This window comes from Macrobrachium rosenbergii, chromosome 55 (genome assembly GCF_040412425.1).
Source record: "Macrobrachium rosenbergii isolate ZJJX-2024 chromosome 55, ASM4041242v1, whole genome shotgun sequence".
Taxonomy (NCBI): Eukaryota; Metazoa; Arthropoda; class Malacostraca; order Decapoda; family Palaemonidae; genus Macrobrachium; species Macrobrachium rosenbergii.
This window is the reverse complement of record NC_089795.1, coordinates 9,687,310-9,706,662: the sequence shown is the minus strand read 5'-3', so window position 1 is coordinate 9,706,662 and position 19,353 is coordinate 9,687,310. Positions and strand designations below refer to the sequence as shown.

Sequence of the window (19,353 nt, the reverse complement as noted above, 5' to 3'; positions counted from 1 at the left end):
AAATGATGGTGGGTTTCCTGTAAGCATTAATATGGGCATAAGTCCTTTTATATCAGTTATATATTTTATTGTTGGCACCAGTTAGTTTAATCTAGCAAGATACAGATGTTTCCCGGTAAAATACTAATCATGTCGTCAGTGTGTTGCAACCTTTTTACATTTCCTGGAATAATGTTACTTAATACTATGCTCTCAAAATTTTCCATGGCCATGACGAAATTTTGAGGATGATATTCCCTTCTGAATTTAAATTTACAATCTTCTACACATGTTTAATCATTGCTGTTATTGATTTTGGAACCAAAGATATCCACTGTTATTTAACCCGAAGATATACTGCCTCTATTCAAACTTGGTTTCATCATCTGCAATATTTCATTCTAATAATTTGAATATCATATTTAAACATTTTGATCGCATAGACCCAAGTACTATCAAAATTACTCGTAATAACCCATTGATTTTTCAACATGGTTGTTTAATCTTCACCATATCACATGATTAATTCTCATTGGAAATTGTTTTTCATTATAAAAAAAAAAAATTCAACAGATCATCAATGCTTCTGTTTGGCATGAATTTATAGAAATGTATGCAAGTATAAAGTAATCATTCCACACGCATTACCTAATTAAAGCATATTATTTTGTTAATGTTAATTACAATAACTTCATAGATTTCTGTATTACAGAATTATGTTGATATACAGTAATACCCCGAACTTAAGCGAGGTTAGGTCTCCTCGCGCAAGGAGAATTTTCGCATAAGTTTGGCACGGTCTCTAAAAATGCTAATAAATGCTTTTTTCTAAAGTTTAAACACTAAATATGGCCCTAATCATGCTCCCAAATTATTAAACTAAGTTTTAGATGAAATTAAAGTTACTGTAATTTCATGTAAAAGTTAGCTTAATGCATTACCCTTAACAAAAGAAATAAATGGTTGACATAAAAATAGAGAGTTGGAAGAGAATTTCTGTCTCTCTCCCCTTCCGACCGATCTATTTTTAGAAGTCTTCTCAACCTCCTTTTAATAACTTCTTTATTCTACTCTCTTTTTCTTTGTTCTGAAATGCTTTTTTATGAACAAACAGTGCTCTTATTTGGGCTAATACAACTCTTAGTTATTATGTCTCTATGTTTTAGAACGTATTTGCTACACTAGCGCATTTACATTTCGTAGACGGTACAGGTAAAATTAGATCAATTTAAACTATCTGCTGTACCGGTAAAGACGTACAGAGAAATAATAAGCTGTAAAAATGTGTGAGCGCTAACTATGAACGAGAGAGAGAGAGAGAGAGAGAGAGAGAGAGAGAGAGAGAGAGAGAGAGAGAGAGAGAGAGAGAGAGAGAGAGAGAAGTTATTCTTATGTCAGATATCAAAAGATGGAAATTCAGTATTAAACTAACTTTTAAATGAAATTAAAGTTACTGTAATTTCATTTAAAATTTAGCTTAATACACTACCCTTAAGAAAAGTAAACAAATGGTTGACGTAAAAATATAGGAGAGTGTGAAGATTAGCATACTATATTTTGCAGTCATATTAGCAAGTGACGTACAGACTGTCATAATACAAACTTAAAATGTCATAAAGTTCGTAAATAAAAGCTCCGGAATAATAGCAATAATATTTTCGTAGTATATAAATTCACTAAAATTCTGATTAACCAGAATGTCGACAAAATCTTCCTGCGGGGATTTTGCCGACAAAACCTTCCTTCCATCTAGTCAGGTTTAGAGATCAGTAGAAATAGCAGACATCTTGACTTACGTGGAGGATAATGACTGCCGTGGAGGACTTACGAGATGGTTCTGATTTGAAATGATGTTTTTATTTCCTTTATTACATGTCTTTTATTATCGGGGAATACACTACACGTTGCACCTTTGGTAATTTAGAGTTATGGAACTGAGAAATTTGCTTACAGTAACACAGTTAAAAACTTGAAATTTCTGAAGAAGTCACCCATCTTCTGCTAGAATAGTTCACGAAGCCTTAGGTAATTACTGTTTTTTTTTATCCAATTTAATCAACGCCCATCTTAGCCTTATATTGATATGTAACATGTCACAAAGTAACAACACATTCGTAGGCTCGATCAAATTGCAATTTCAGTGATTTTGTAACATAATTAACATAACTTTTGTGTCTTGATTACTGGCCCCCACGTGTTCCAGAATTCACCCTTTGTTCCTTGTTCAGTTCGTTCTTGATTGTAAACCCAGCTATAATTTGAATTAACGTAAAATTATCGTAAATCTTCACATATATTTTGTCATATTAACATAGTTTATATAGTTTGGGTTTGTTTTTTGTATTATAGTTTTTTTTTTTTGTAGTAAAATCTGAAAATGGACTTGCGTTCTGTGTAGTCGCCACCTTGTTGTGCTGGTTCAGAGCCACAGTCTGTTGACTTTGTATCTCAGCCCAGAACAGCGGACAGTGAACCAGAATGTAAGAATTCTCGACACAGAATGGAACTAAATCATGTTAACATCCATATTTTAATGCCAAGAAGATAAGTTGGAGAAACAATTCTTTAACCTCTCAGATTTTACTTCCACAGGCAAGAATTTTCACCTGCAAGCAGTTTACCGGAATCCTGCTTCCTGCCATTACCATTTTCTGTGATTGATTTTTTTCGCGCACCCGAATGGCATCCGTCTCATTTACTCCAGAATACCTGTGTGACTAAATCATTAACATTCTTTAAGGGATCGCGCCAATAATCATTTTCTCATTTTTCAGGTTCTCTTTCTAAGGCCCTGTCCACACTAGCGGGCATGCCCGTCGGGCACTTCCAGCTGTTCTCGCTTCTGAAGCAGTGTTACCAGACAATCGCATCGTTCTGGCTCCATACTCGGTCGGTCAGTATAGTGTAACGGTTATGGGAACAGCGTTTGCCCGTCGGGCAGTGCCCGCTAGTGTGGACAGGGCCTGACGTTCACTGTTATCTTTTACTTTCACCAGTCCCTGATACTTCTATTGACTGTCTCCTACTGTCATCAGCACCACCACAATCCAATTATGACCCATTTTTCTTATTCTTTCATGCTAGCATTCTATGTCAAGTATTGACATGTAGTACAATGGAACATGTTTTTCAATTGCATAGGTGAGAAAAGAATTCGACAGCTTCGTTTGCCATGGCCTGGTGGTTCTCGTTCGCGAAACTTCTTGGAAGACTTTGATGGAACTTGGATTCGACGCCTGGGCTGGACTCGCCCGTGTTTTCTTCCTGATTCTTCACCAAAAGAATAACACCGCAGATGCTGTGTCACTTCTCTCCGACCCATCTCTCAGGTAATAGACATCCAGCACTGGGCCTTTTTTTAAACATTTATTTCTTGGTGCAGTCTGCGAAAAATCTTGCAAAAGCTCATCTGAGTAATATTAAGTTTAACGCCTCCATTACATCCTTACAATGAGACTGGGAAAAGTTATTTCATGTTATTTCTTTGAGCGTTATGAGACCATGCAATTGTAGGTGATAAAGACCTCTGCAGATCCAAAGAAAATCTACCAAAGGTAGCCCTCGACCTGCCGATGGCACAGTCACCCATTTGTACGTCCAAAGTATTAAGATAAACTCCAGATGCTCGTAAGACAATCAGTTTTACTGGAATATTTTTTTTTCTTTAGTGAATTTGAATCAATTCAGGTGTGCTCTTTAAATGTGCTCTAGATGAATAGAACTATCCTTTTAATGAAATATTATGGTATTATATATACTATGCTAATAAATTTGGCGTTTCTTCAAAATTATGGTGTTAACTTTACTCCTCATAATAATGATCGTGTCTAAGACCGAATAATAATAATTATAATAATAATATTAACAATAATAATACTGATCATTTGTACAAGCATATTATAGTAATTAGTATTTTTTCTCGACCAACCGGATGTATTTTTGGGCTCCCAAAAATATTATCACCTTTTATGAACTGGTAACCTATCCGACCTCAAAGGTTTGACACAGAGAAGCTCTGGTGAGTTTTCCGGTCTATGCCGTAATCATTTGGGTCGGTGGACCACGGGGTATCAAATGATGGTGAAGTTCAATGATGTGGAAAAACAAGCACATTCAGGTAGAAACTTATCGTTATTGATGCAACATTTATAGGGTCTATGGCTTGGAATTATTTTGTTAATATTAGTACATCCATACATTATTGGACTTTGATAGGAAATCTATTCTATGAATTACATATTCCCCTCAGAATACGCATTTTCACAACTGTGAAAATGGGTATTCTGAGGGGAATATATAATGTATAGAACAGATTTCTTATCAGAAGTCCAATAGTGTATGGATGTACTAATATAACAATATAATTTCAAGCTCTAGATCCTATAAATGTTGCATCAGTAACGGTCAGCCTCTACCTGAATGTGCTTGTTTTTCCAGGTCACGTAGAAGCATAAATGGACAATTTTTTTTCACATTATAGTTTTGGAATTCACTTTATTCAGTAGGATTCTTATCAAGACGTATGGTCTTGGTCTCGTATAGTTTTCACTGTAGGTCTCTCGATAAAAATAGATGATTCTCTCAGAGAATGTTCGTAGCCGAGGATTGGATTATCTGAGAGGGGGAGTGATAGGTACGGGTGGACTCGTCCCATTGCCATCCCCAGTTGACAATAAATTAATGCATCGTTGTTTTCCTGGAACAATCAGAAATTAGCCACTCTTATGTGAAGATGTGAGTGGCAATGCACATTTCAAGTGATGATGTTCTCGTTGTGAGAGAATTTCGCTCACTGAGTTTGAGGTTCAGTTCTATCGAATGGAATCATTTCTCCGTGCCCTGAAGATGACTGCATTAGGAACTACTCGTATGAACAATTTTTGAAATTAAATATGATTGAGTAATGGTTTGGCCAAGAAGAGAATGATTTGCTTGCTCGCTGTTGTATATTACAGAGGTCTCCTTATCACAGACTATGAGTTTTGTGCACATGAATAAGGAAGACATTCACGCTTCGACCCCCTATTCGTTGGTTGAAAATCATACGCGCACAAACACAGTTTGTTAGGAATATCCTTTAATGAATTCTCTCGCTAACATATGGATTCAATCGTTTGAATCTTCTTGCCACAAAATTGGGTCCTAATAGCTTCTGAAAGTTTATCACTATGTGACACATACATGCAGATCCCTTATGTATCGGAAGCAGATCCAAGTTGCTCGAATAACGACAAAAGTGCTTCAGAGATTTTTTCTTCAGTCTGTGCCATGTTGAAATTAAGTGGCATGGACTTACAATGATCATAAAATATTATCCTTTCAAGTTCAAGGGATTTTCTAAACTGTATCTATTGGAGTATCGACAATTTTTCCCAACGATAACTCAGTTATCACCGATTCCCGCCCGCTGTTGTGGGCGGGGATACTCAATCAAAGGATAACGGCTTCGAACAAACAACAAGATTGTGGCTACACCAAAACGAGTCCATTTTCCTAATTATATTACAAGAATAAACTATAATACAAAAACTCACCCAGACTATATAATACTACGTTAATATGACAAAACATATGCAAATTTACAATAATTTTACGCTAATTCAAATTATAGTTGTGTTTACAATCAAGAACGAAATGAACAAGGAACCAAGGGTGAATTCTGGAACACGCTGGGGCGGCCATCAAGACGCAAAAGTTACGTTAATTTTGTTACAAAATGCTGAAATTGCAATTTGATCGGGCCTACGGATGTGGCGTTACTTCGTAACATGTTACATATCAATATAAGGCTAAGATGGACATCGATCAAATTGGATAAAAAAAAAGGCTTCGTGAACTAGTCTATCAGGATGGTCGCCGCGACACAAAAAACGCGTCTATTCTACTCCGCGTCTAGATGAGTGAGGAAGGGTCTTCACTTTGGCTTCGACAATGAGAGTCCTCTTCAAAAACTTCAAGTCGTTAACACGTTACTTCAGATTTCTCAGTTCCATAACACCAATTCACTAACGTGCAACGTACAGTGTATTCCCCAATAATAAAAGACATGTAATAAAGGATATAGCAACGTCATTTCAAACCAGAACCATCCCGCAAGTCCTCCACGGCAGTCATCATCCTCCACTTAAGACGTCTGCTATATCTACTGATTTCTAAACCTGACTAGATGGGAGGAAGGTTTTGTCGGCAAAATCCCCGCAGGAAGATTTTGTCGACATGGAGCGTTCTTCAAATATATTCTGACCTTTGAATTGTTCTAAGAGTAATGCTGCGTCGTTGCCAGCGCTCAAAGATGTTTCAGCAGAAGGAAATTGGAAAAAAAAATACTAGTTGTGATAAGAAAAAGAGTCCTTACAGGTTTTTTTTATGGTCACTGGTAATATTGTTAGTTAAAGTTGATTTTCGGTTTATGAGTCATTTAGAATTCCAGAAATTCTTAATATGTACAGTATATGTATATATATATATATATATATATATATATATATATATATATATATATATATATATATATATATATATATATATATATATATATATATATATATGTGTGTGTGTGTGTATGTACAGTATGTATGTGTTACCATTACTGATACGTAATGGTGTAGTTTATGTAGGGATTTTTTAAATATCTCGTACACTGGTCTGATCTGGGTCTGGCATTGGTGGAGCAATGTCTAGAGAGAGAGAGAGAGAGGGGGAGTTTACCCCCCTACTTTTACATCTGGGTTCCCTTACAAGTTCACAACTCTGCAACTCCCCTTGATTCTTGTGATACTGGCTCAATAACAATTATCAGAATATTACACACCTGTTTTATCTCTCTCTCTCTCTCTCTCTCTCTCTCTCTCTCTCTCTCTCTCTCTCTCTCTCTCTCTCTCTCTCTCTCTCTTAGAGATGGACTGTCTATCCAGTTAGACTTCGTCCTACACATGATTCCTCACTGGGAAAGGGGGGGGGAGTGTAACAAACACTTTATTTTATTCACAACTTAGGCTTCAGCTTGGCACTAATGGCAAAGGTACCACAAGCAGGGCAAGTATAAAATACAGAACTAAGAACTTTAGTAATGACACTGGGGTTCTTCACTGTACAGTTTAACAACAAATTAAAACGACTTATATAGATGAATCACAAAAGAGAAATAGAATAGAAGGATAAGAAAGAAAAAGAATGGCAGAAAAAGGTTAAACGTTAGCAAGGTTGAAGTGCAAAATATAAAAACACAATAACCGGGATGAGTGATATTAAGAAATTCAGTTTCGATGTGCTCATTCAGACGCGTGCGATGACTGAAAAGTTGTTATTTTCTTACGTCTCTCTTAGGAATGAACATGAATGTCATTCAGCGCCGTTTCCTGATCGTCAAGGATGCCATTAGCACTGTGGGGGTGTGGGGGGGTGTGGACTTCCTTGGCTTTCGTGAATGACCTGCCAAAGACAGAACGGGAAAAAACAGTGGCAGTTTCATTTTGAAGGGATTATTATAAATAAAGCACTTGGAAATCGAAAAGAGAGAGGTACAAAGATTATTGAGATGAGTTCTGAAGCTGATCAGTGAGTGCGCCAAACCTTTCATCACATGAACGTGGCCCTTACTCAACTGCGGAGACATAAGTATCCTAGTAGAATATGCTGTAATGAAGTCTTCTGTGAAATGTTTGTAAATTAAACCTTCAGCTACAGTTATTGCAGTGACTGAAATAGTCACTGAAAGGAGTTGCACTCTCCCTAACAAACTGCAGAAAGAATTCTCCAGCTCCGCTCTGTCATCGGCCCCTCATATGTACTGTATTTCATTAGAATATTTTATTTTAGGGATCATTAAGCGTGTTGACGTTGATGTTTCTCCCCTTTGTGATAATGTCACTGCCTATTTTGTAATTTCTGCATTAACACGCGAACACAGTTCTTCATCGGATGGGTTGGTATCGTTCTCGGCTAGCACTCTGCTGGGCTCCGCGTTCGATTCTCCGACCGGCCAGTGAAGAATTAGAGAAATTTATTTCTGGTGATAGAAATTCATTTCTCGTTATAATGTGGTTCGGATTCGACAAGAAGCTGTAGGACCCGTTGCTAGGTCACCAGTTGGTTCCTAGCCACGTAAAGTAAGTCTAATCCTTCGAGCCAGCCCTAGGAGAGCTGTTAAGTAAACTAAGGTTTACTTAACATGCGAACACTGCAGGACGCAATCATAATTAGAGTTGTAAAATTCTTTGAGTGTCTAAGTAAAATAGTGAGACTGTAAAGGTGTAAAAAGGTGTATCAGTTTATTATTTACATTTAAAGAAGCTGAGAATTTTATACCCTAGGTTCATGCTATTATTATTATTATTATTATTATTATTATTATTATTATTATTATTATTATTATTATTATTATTATTATTCCCGTGTAAGTGGGCCATGTGTATGTCTGATGAAACCATCTGAATAGATTGTATTAGGCTCGAGCTGGGATAGCTGATTTCCTGTTGCAAAACAAGCAACGTAATCAGTTGCTTTTCTTGCCCTATATTTTCTGAGTCTCAAGCTTACATCTTATCATTTCCTTCCCGTGTATGTTTCACGTGAGACTCATGTCCAGATCACCTTCGCTTGCATTCTGATCGATCTGTAGGAAAGTAAAGTACCCCAAAGAATATTTATTTCCTTCTTCAGCACAAGGAGTAGCACTTTATTCTTGTTTGAGCAGTTCTCCATCGCCTTGAGTTTGCTCATTCGTGTTGCATCTTGGTTACAGTTTCTTTGTGAAATATTCCATTGGGTTTCCTTTTTCGGGGTAATTCTGAATGATCATAATTTCCTTTATTTTTTATTGTAATTGGTGTCATCGTGTTTTCTGATATCTTTCATGTTATTACTTTTCTGTTTGATATGATTAATGTGCGTTGTATTTGTACTTCTTTTTTTTTATTTTTTCTAATATTTTCTCTTTGTTTTGTTTTATGACATTTTTTAAATCTTTTTATACACAATTATTGTTAGCAACATTCAGTTCAGTTGCCAACTGATTTTGTTCAGGGATCAAGAAGTATCATCCATTCCACTCAGTGCTTATCAAGTCGAGAGAAGAATCCGTTGGCGAGTTCTGTAATTTTTATGCCTAAACAGTTTAGGCGTAAATTCACTGATATAATTTCAAGTCCTTGTTAGTCCCCCATTCAAAAGCAGTTACTAAACTAGAAGGGTGTTATCAGGAATTTCCTTTATAATCATCAATCAGAGATAACCAGAGTAAGTGATACGACTCTTCGCAAAGCCTAGCAACTAAGCAATCATACCCGATGAGTCTGCATAGGCAGGGGGAGGAAAGAGGGTCTATTAATTGTTTGGGGAGGGCGTAAGAGGGGACTCCCTAGACACACCCTCCCCCTGCCCCCAAACGACCGGCCGGAGGGTGACCGTGAGCTCTCGCTGAACTCTTTTGATCATTTTTCCATATTTTCTTGAGTCTCCCCTCTCTCCGTCCTTATAATTCAAATAAATTAGAATCTTCTAGGCTTGGGATCGATCACCCCCACGTCACAAATATATATATATATATATATATATATATATATATATATATATATATATATATATATATATATATATATACACATATCTATACACTTGTATGTACATATATATATATATATATATATATCTGTATACTTATATGTATATATATATATATATATATATATATATATATATATATATATATATATATATATATATATATATATATATATATATATATATATATATATATATATATATATATATATATATATATATATGACTTTTTATCACATCACCGTGATTCATGTACAATCAGTAAGCTACAAATGTCCTTTAATATCCATTGGCTCTACCTCGGAAATAATATATTTTCATATATGTTTTCCAAAGGGGATTTTTTAGTTGATAATAAGTTCGTCGTCCTGTGGGCTCGAACCAGTGAAGGACAAGAACTCAGGACTACAGTGGACGCATTAAGCCACACGGTAACATATATGAAAATATATTTCCGAGGTAGAGCGAATTGCATATTAAAGGACGTTTGTAGCTTACTGATTGTATATGAATCACGGTGATGTGATAAAAAGTCATAATATGGCTGCATGCGACAAACGCACTACACAGTCAACATGGCAGAGGTGGGTGGATATCGTCTCCAAATACAAACACCTGAGTTCGACGGGGATTTGTACATGGGAGCCGATATCCACTTATACCTCACTTGCTGGCTGTGTGTGTTAATGCGTCCACTGTAGTCCTGAGTTCTTGTCCTTCGCTGGTTCGAGCCCACGGGACGACGAACTTGTTATCAACTAAAAAAAAAAAAATTCCCCTTCGGTAACATGTATGAAAATAAATTATTTCCGAGGTAGAGCGAATTGGATATTAAAGGACGTTTGTAGCTTACTGATTATATATTTATATATATATATATATATATATATATATATATATATATATATATATATATATATATATATATATATATATATATATATTATATATATATATATATATATATATCTGTACATATATATGTACAATCACTCAAATATGTTTTGCAACATAATTCAAAACTTTTCGGACAACAGCTTATAATAGCGACATCTGGCGCTATTTGGCAACGGCCTGTCATCAGTCTGGCTTCCCATGGAGACAAAGGGCATTGTGCCTTGGGTGATGCTCTGGCCATGTCACTGGAAGTCAGATGCTCTGGCCATGTCACTGGAAGTCAGATGCTCTGGCCATGTCACTGGAAGTCAGATGCTCTGGCCATGTCACTGGAAGTCAGATGCTCTGGCCATGTCACTGGAAGTCAGATGCTCTGGCCATGTCACTGGAAGTCAGATACTCTGGCCATGTCACTGGAAGTCAGATGCTCTGGCCATGTCACTGGAAGTCAGATGCTCTGGCCATGTCACTGGAAGTCAGATGCTCTGGCCATGTCACTGGAAGTCAGATGCTCTGGACATGTCACTGGAAGTCAGATGCTCTGGCCACGTCACTGGAAGTCAGATGCTCTGGCCATGTCACTGGAAGTCAGATGCTCTGGCCATGTCACTGGAAGTCAGATGCTCTGGCCATGTAACTGGGAGTCAGATGCTCTGGCCATGTCACTGGAAGTCAGATGCTTTGGCCATGTCACTGGAAGTCAGATGCTCTGGCCATGTCACTGGAAGTCAGATACTCTGGCCATGTCACTGGAAGTCGTCAAGTTCCAGCAGAGCGTTCGTTCGTTCGCAAGTTTGTTTTCACGGATGTGTCATAGGAAGTGTGAATTATCCAATTTGAATACAGGTTAGAGATTTCGCGACTTGATTCCCTTGTGTACTGCCTTTGAGGTGAGCTGAGACTTTGTTTTCAAAAAAAAACCCGAGTGGGTTTTAATAACTTTGTTTAACACGCACTGATTCTTTGCAATGATTACCGTGCTTTGAATATCTTTTTCCCTATTTATTCTTATTTGCTATGTCTCTTTGATTACTATTGATTCTCCTGAATTTTGATTTTGCCATGTTTAATTATGTGTATTTCTTTTGGGGTTGGTAACGTGGGAGATATCCCACATTTATTTTTCACTGTGCCTATTTTTAAAAGTTTGTTTTCCCGTTGTTTCCTCAGATGTATTGAATTAGAGGTTGTTTTTCCCTTTGTTTCCTCAGATGTCTTGAATTAGAGGTTGTTTTCCCTTTGTTTCCTCAGATGTATTGAATTAGAGGTTGTTTTTCCCTTTGTTTCCTCAGATGTATTGAATTAGAGGTTGTTTTTCCCTTTGTTTCCTCAGATGTATTGAATTAGAGGTTGTTTTTCCCTTTGTTTCCTCAGATGTATTGAATTAGAGGTTGTTTTTTTCCTTTGTTTCCTCAGATGTATTGAATTAGAGGTTGTTTTTCCCTTTGTTTCCTCAGATTTATTGAATTAGAGGTTGTTTTTCCCTTTGTTTCCTCAGATGTATCGAATTAGAGGTTGTTTTTCCCTTTGTTTCCTCAGATGTATTGAATTAGAGGTTGTTTTTCCTTTGTTTCCTCAGATGTATTGAATTAGAGGTTGTTTTTCCCTTTGTTTCCTCAGATGTATTGAATTAGAGGTTGTTTTTCCCTTTGTTTCCTCAGATGTATTGAATTAGAGGTTGTTTTTCCCTTTGTTTCCTCAGGTGTATTGAATTAGAGGTTGTTTTTCCCTTTGTTTCCTCAGATGTATTGAATTATTAGAGGTTGTTTTTCCCTTTGTTTTCTCAGATGTATTGAATTAGAGGTTGTTTTTCCTTTGTTTCCTCAGATGTATTGAATTAGAGGTTGTTTTTCCCTTTGTTTCCTCAGATGTATTGAATTAGAGGTTGTTTTTCCTTTGTTTCCTCAGATGTATTGAATTAGAGGTTGTTTTTTCCTTTGTTTCTCAGATGTATTGAATTAGAGGTTGTTTTCCCTTTGTTTCCTCAGATGTATTGAATTAGAGGTTGTTTTTCCTTTGTTTCCTCAGATGTATTGAATTAGAGGTTGTTTTTCCCTTTGTTTCCTCAGATGTATTGAATTAGAGGTTGTTTTTCCCTTTGTTTCCTCAGATGTATTGAATTAGAGGTTGTTTTTCCCTTTGTTTCCTCAGGTGTATTGAATTAGAGGTTGTTTTCCCCTTTGTTTCCTCAGATTTATTGAATTAGAGGTTGTTTTTCCCTTTGTTTCCTCAGATGTATTGAATTAGAGGTTGTTTTTCCCTTTGTTTCCTCAGATGTATTGAATTAGAGGTTGTTTTTCCCTTTGTTTCCTCAGATGTATTGAATTAGAGGTTGTTTTCCCTTTGTTTCTCAGATGTATTGAATTAGAAGGTTATTTATTAGAGGTTTGTTTTTCCCTTTGTTTCCTCAGATGTATTGAATTAGAGGTTGTTTTTCCCTTTGTTTCCTCAGGTTATTGAATTAGAGGTTTGTTTTTCCCTTTGTTTCCTCAGATGTATTGAATTAGAGGTTGTTTTTCCCTTTGTTTCCTCAGATGTATTGAATTAGAGGTTGTTTTTTCCTTTGTTTAGAGGTTGTTTTCCCTTTGTTTTCTCAGATGTATTGAATTAGAGGTTGTTTTTCCCTTTGTTTCCTCAGATGTATTGAATTAGAGGTTGTTTTCCCTTTTTTCCTCAGATGTATTGAATTAGAGGTTGTTTTTCCCTTTGTTTCCTCAGATGTATTGAATTAGAGGTTGTTTTTCCCTTTGTTTCCTCAGATGTATTGAATTAGAGGTTGTTTTTCCTTTGTTTCCTCAGATGTATTGAATTAGAGGTTGTTTTTCCCTTTGTTTCCTCAGATGTATTGAATTAGAGGTTGTTTTTCCCTTTGTTTCCTCAGATGTATTGAATTAGAGGTTGTTTTTCCTTTGTTTCCTCAGATGTATTGAATTAGAGGTTGTTTTCCCTTTGTTTCCTCAGATGTATTGAATTAGAGGTTGTTTTCCCTTTGTTTCCTCAGATGTATTGAATTAGAGGTTGTTTTTCCCTTTGTTTCCTCAGATGTATTGAATTAGAGGTTGTTTTTCCCTTTGTTTCCTCAGATGTATTGAATTAGAGGTTGTTTTTTCCTCAGATGTATTGAATTAGAGGTTGTTTTTCCCTTTGTTTCCTCAGATTATTGAATTAGAGGTTGTTTTTCCCTTTGTTTCCTCAGATGTATTGAATTAGAGGTTGTTTTTCCTTTGATTCCTCAGATGTATTGAATTAGAGGTTGTTTTTCCCTTTGTTTCCTCAGATGTATTGAATTAGAGGTTGTTTTTCCCTTTGTTTCCTCAGATTATTGAATTAGAGGTTGTTTTCCCTTTTTTCCTCAGATGTATTGAATTAGAGGTTGTTTTTCCTTTGATTCCTCAGATGTATTGAATTAGAGGTTGTTTTTCCCTTTGTTTCCTCAGATGTAATGAATTAGAGGTTGTTTTTCCCTTTGTTTCCTCAGATTATTGAATTAGAGGTTGTTTTTCCCTTTTTTTCCTCAGATGTATTGAATTAGAGGTTGTTTTTCCTTTGATTCCTCAGATGTCTTGAATTAGAGGTTGTTTTTCCCTTTGTTTCCTCAGATGTATTGAATTAGAGGTTGTTTTTCCCTTTGTTTCCTCAGATTATTGAATTAGAGGTTGTTTTTCCCTTTGTTTCCTCAGATGTATTGAATTAGAGGTTTTTTTCCCTTTGTTTCCTCAGATTATTGAATTAGAGGTTGTTTTTCCCTTTGTTTCCTCAGATGTATTGAATTAGAGGTTGTTTTTCCTTTGATTCCTCAGATGTATTGAATTAGAATTTGTTTTTCCCTTTGTTTCCTCAGATGTATTGAATTAGAGGTTGTTTTTCCCTTTGTTTCCTTAGATTATTGAATTAGAGGTTGTTTTTCCCTTTTTTTCCTCAGATGTATTGAATTAGAGGTTGTTTTTCCCTTTGTTTCCTCAGATGTACTGAATTAGAGGTTGTTTTTCCATTTGTTTCCTCAGATGTATTGAATTAGAGGTAGTTTTTCTTTTTGTTTCCTCAGATGTATTGAATTAGAGGTTGTTTTTTCCTTTGTTTCCTCAGATGTATTAAATTAGAGTTTTTTCCCTTTGTTTCCTCAGATGTATTGAATTAGAGGTCAAACAATTGGAGGGAAAAGTGACTTATCATGTCTTTGGCCGTGTTTGACTCATTTTGACTCATATGTCGTAGAGACTCAATTAGCGGAAACTGATAGTACTATGTTATTCTTACTTGGTTATATTTTAGGGGGTTAACAGTTCTGGGATGTAGATATTCCCATTTCATTTCTATTTGATTCCAAACTATTTGCTATGTTAGACTATCGAATAAACTATATTTTTGTAGATATGTATTTTGCTGAAATTCCTTAGTTCAGTTAGTGACTTGGTTAACGCGAGAGAGAGAGAGAGAGAGAGAGAGAGAGAGAGAGAGAGAGAGAGAGAGAGAGAGAGAGAGTGAAGCGGGTGAGCTGGTTATAGAGAGAGAGAATGCACTTACCCAGTGAGCAGGCCGGCCAACGCTACCGTGAGTTCTTTTGAGATATAAGTTAATCACGTCATTGACCTTATAACAGATGTGGTACGAGGGATATGACCTTCTTTGACCTTGTATAATATACATACATTGTGTCACGTGTATGTGAATGTGAATTTGTTCCCATACACTAATGTCCTTCCATTTGTTATCTTGAGAACAAACTATTCTTGCTCTGTCATACAGCAAGATTAATTTTGAATTGTTCAAAAATTACGAACTTTTATAACAATTTAATCGACTCTTGATTTGCAAATTACGAAAATATATTTAATGTTTAAAAGACTATACCTGATGTAATTATTATTCCTGGTCGTAACAGATGTGGCTTGGGGTTACTACTGGGTTTCCTCTGCCATAGGTGAGGCAATTCCTTGTTGTTATCTGAAGATCGGTCATGCCCATTAGAAACCTCTCGGTTAAAAAAAAAGGGAGCTGTTTCTTCCCTTGTGTGCTAGGGCATATCACCAAACCCAGCAACATGAAAGAATGACTCTCAAATCCCATGTCTTGTTGATTATCAACCTTTAAAGAGCCTGAAAAATGGTAATTTATCTCAGTACTAGTTTTTTAATTGGCAGTGCTCATACAGTATAAGCTCCAATAAGCTAAAAAGGTCACAACCTTGAATATTAAAAGATTTTATCTTCATAGTTTATCAGATGGTCACCCTCTGCGTCATTCAGCTTAATAGGATGGATCAGCAGCATCAAATATTGGTCGGCAAAATGACAAACAGATTGATTCCCTTACAGAGAATCGATCTCCTCGTAAGAGTGTGGTCTACTACTGTTGCTGGTCCAGTCAGGTACTTCTGCCTATGAAAACCGATTGTAGGCTCACTTTTCCCAATATAAACCTCCATACTTTGAGTATTTAGTATTGTCTTTACATAATGAAATATGTTTTGTTGTTAATAAAATACTAACTTTAAATTTAGCTCGATTTTCCCCGCTTCGAAATTTCAGCATGCTGATCTCTAGGCAACAACACTACTCTCAGAATCAGAATCAGGCTATCGCAGTTGCAGAGTGCAATCTTAGTAGAGCATTATTCCATTGCTCCTTGGAATATTCCCACTTTCCTCTTACGCATATTCAGCATGACAGTTATGATCAGAGAATCCATACCAGAATTATATATTCCTTATTGCTACCAGTTTTATACTCATCCAACAATGTCGAAGTAAAAATGCATGGACGAAGGACACTTTCTGCCATTCTGTAATTAACCCTGGTATACAGCCTCAATACAAGCAACGCTAACTTTCAAATAAGACAGATCAAATCCACAAAGACATATTCCTTAAATTGAAAAGCAAACCTGAGGCCATTACCGTAAAAAGAGACAGGTAATGGGAGGACTTTCCCGCATAAAGACGTTAACCCCATGTCCCCTTATTTCCGTTCTGTATCGATACTGTGGGAAATTATTAAAAAGCCAACGAGCAGAATGAACTGAAATCATAATATGATGGACTATGGTGAATTCGGGATCCGGAAAACGTCTCACTGAATTATAATGCTTTGCTTCACGAGCGGTAAATGGGGCTTCCTTACCTTGCACCAAACCTTGTCAAAGGTTTAGGGCTTACAATAAAACTTTTTCAGAGCTAGGAACTGGCAAAGGAATTGGTAATATTCTATAAAGAGGTTACAACAGGTTTGCTAACGGCCACACTGAAATTTCTCAACACAGAGCCACGAGTCATTTTAGTAATAAAGTGTTTTTTGACTCTCGAGTTAAGACATTTCAGTGCGAACAGCAGAAAAATTGTTTTGCTTATAAGTACTTTGCATTAAGGTCATTTATTCTTACAGGTTTACCCTAAATGCAGCAGCAGCAGTTAGAGGTGGGGAGAAGTGGATTCTTTATTCTAATGCTTTATTTGCTGGACCTAATCGTCAAACAGTTCGTCCCATCGATAGCTGGTCTCAGCAGAATGGATTTAGGTAAATATCGGATGTCTTTGCGTCAGGAGCACTTTGCAGTCCAGTTGCCCGAAAGCCTTTTTGCATAAGTCATTATATACTAAATTTCTGTTCACAAAACAATGATACTCTTATAGCAAAATATATAAAGTGTACTTTTTTAAAACTAGTGTATTTACACACCATTATATAAGTTTTTCTTGGCCAACAAGGTAATTTTTTTCGTATAATGCCAATATTTTTTTTTATGAAACATTGACACTGTACGAAAAAGGAGCCAATAATATATTAATATAAACCTTTTCCTAAAACATTTTTCCTATTACTTATCATTCTTTGCAACGGCCAAGTGCTGCTGTTAATAATTAGGTCTATTTGAATATCTTTAATAAAAAAATTAGAAAAAAATTATAAAAGGCTAGATTGACTTATGAAATAACATCTACTTTTTGAAAGTTTCTCCTTCCCACAAGCAAGACATCTAGGTTCGACTCCCGTAATGAGTCAGAATTCTTCAGGTCAATTTCCTTCAGTTTAATTGTGCCTGTTTTGAACTAAGTGGCTAATTATGTACCTGTGAAAGAAAAAAATTCTGGAAAAGGGTTAACTCTGTGCCTAGCTGGGTTCAGGAGAATAAGAAAGGGTCTTCTCAAGGATAATTTCAATGGGATGGTAAATCTTAGAAAGAAACGAAGTACTTGGTATACTTGGAATGCCAGGAATAAATGAGAATAGGGACGACTTGTGGAAAATAATGTGGTGCAAAAGTGGTTTGAGTACTGAGAACCTGTCGTTAGACAAACATCATTGATGAGAAAAGGAGTTTGTTAGGTTATGTGATGGCACTAAACCTAAAAAAAAATTAACTCAAAAGATGGTTTTAATATTATAGATAAGGTTCAAGGTAATGCTGTCAGTGAGTAGATGTTAAGAAATGACTGAGAATAGTATATAAGGAGAAGGGAAAATGAACTAGTGTGAAAGATATGATATGGAAGGACTGCATTAAGAGCAGCAACATTCAGGGACGAGGTCACATTCAGTAAGCTTTTGCAAGCACTGATCACAGGTAGGAGGAATGAAAGCAGCCAGTTTGAATAATGAAGTAAAGTGTTAAACAGAGGGAAAACTAGTTTGTAATAGCACACGAACGTAAAAATCACTTGGTCAACGAAGGAGTAAGTAAACAAGAAATGGTTCATGGAGAAAAATAAAACTTGCACTGAATGTAAATCTAACCATTCCTTTTCTTATCATTGCATCCGTCAACTTCTTGCCTCTGTTGTGTACTGACATATAACCTAACAAACTCTTTCCCACCAATTTCTTTGAACAGCATGTACTCCCAACAAACTCATTTCCAAGAAACATATCCACAAGACTCTCCATTCCAATATTCCGCCAGAACTTCAAATCTGCAATACGAACGTGAATGAAAAGTATATTCCCACACATTCGCAAAACATTACATACACTCACTGACCTCTTCTTATCGGTTTAATTTTTCTTTTTTAAAGAGTGTTTTATACAAGTTTAAGATTGTCTCCCAGTAAGGGATTGTCACCGAAGAGCAATTAGTTAAAACACCTGTGGGCATAAAAAAAAAAAAGTAGGTAGGTAGTTATAAAATTTTCCGACTACCATTAAAATTACGAGTGACCAAGATTTATTACTTACAAAATTTATGGTTAAGTACATTATAAATATACCCGCTCTTCCTACTGAATATGTAACTTTAAAAAAGGAACAAACCACATTTATAACCAACGAAGTTTATCAGGAAAATTAAGTAAAACTGATTATGAAATCAACATAACTTTTGACTTGGCTGTGTTATCAAAGCACAATAACCGGAGGTAAGTTACAACAACTTTTAGCATCAGATATACAATTATCAAGGCAACGCTGCCCAGTATACGATACACGGATATTCCTTACCCTTTACTATTTGTTAAACAGGTAATGGGATTAAATACATGAAAAAGAATATATATCGAACATAATTCGTTAGAGTAAAAAGACGGGATACCGTCACTTTTAGCAGAACACTTTACTTGGCTGCACTTCTGTGACGATCATGCAAATTGTCTTCTCGTGCCGTTTTGCATAGCACTTGCAACTGCCTCCTGGATAGGAGATGCCGCGATAGCCTGTTTTGTATGCACAGGAGATTCTCAGTGACATCAGTGATTACTATTGTGCAAAGAAGTACCAGAGTACGAGAATACGGGTAGACTAATCGCCCGCATAATTCGGCAAGCACTCAAGATCTTCCAAGCACTCTTCAACGCATCAGGAACCTCAAACAAACACGGGAACAAACGAGAATGGAACAAACATTGGAACCGTCTTCAGAGTAATGGCGATATGTTTTGCGTCCATCAAAACTTGGTTACATTGTAGGTGTGCAATTTCGGGCCAGCCC

The 19,353-nt window shown here is 36.2% G+C and overlaps 1 protein-coding gene across 1 annotated transcript in view; it reads left to right on the top strand.

The window, feature by feature from the left end:
- The window catches only part of LOC136835728 (uncharacterized), a 102,918-nt gene that overhangs the window by 27,411 nt on the left and 56,154 nt on the right, over positions 1-19,353 (top strand). The window contains exons 5-7 of the mRNA XM_067099590.1: positions 10,578-11,283; positions 15,652-15,805; positions 16,818-16,949. Coding sequence (XP_066955691.1) covers positions 10,578-11,283; positions 15,652-15,805; positions 16,818-16,949 — 992 coding nt within the window. The remainder of the gene's footprint in view (positions 1-10,577; positions 11,284-15,651; positions 15,806-16,817; positions 16,950-19,353) is intronic.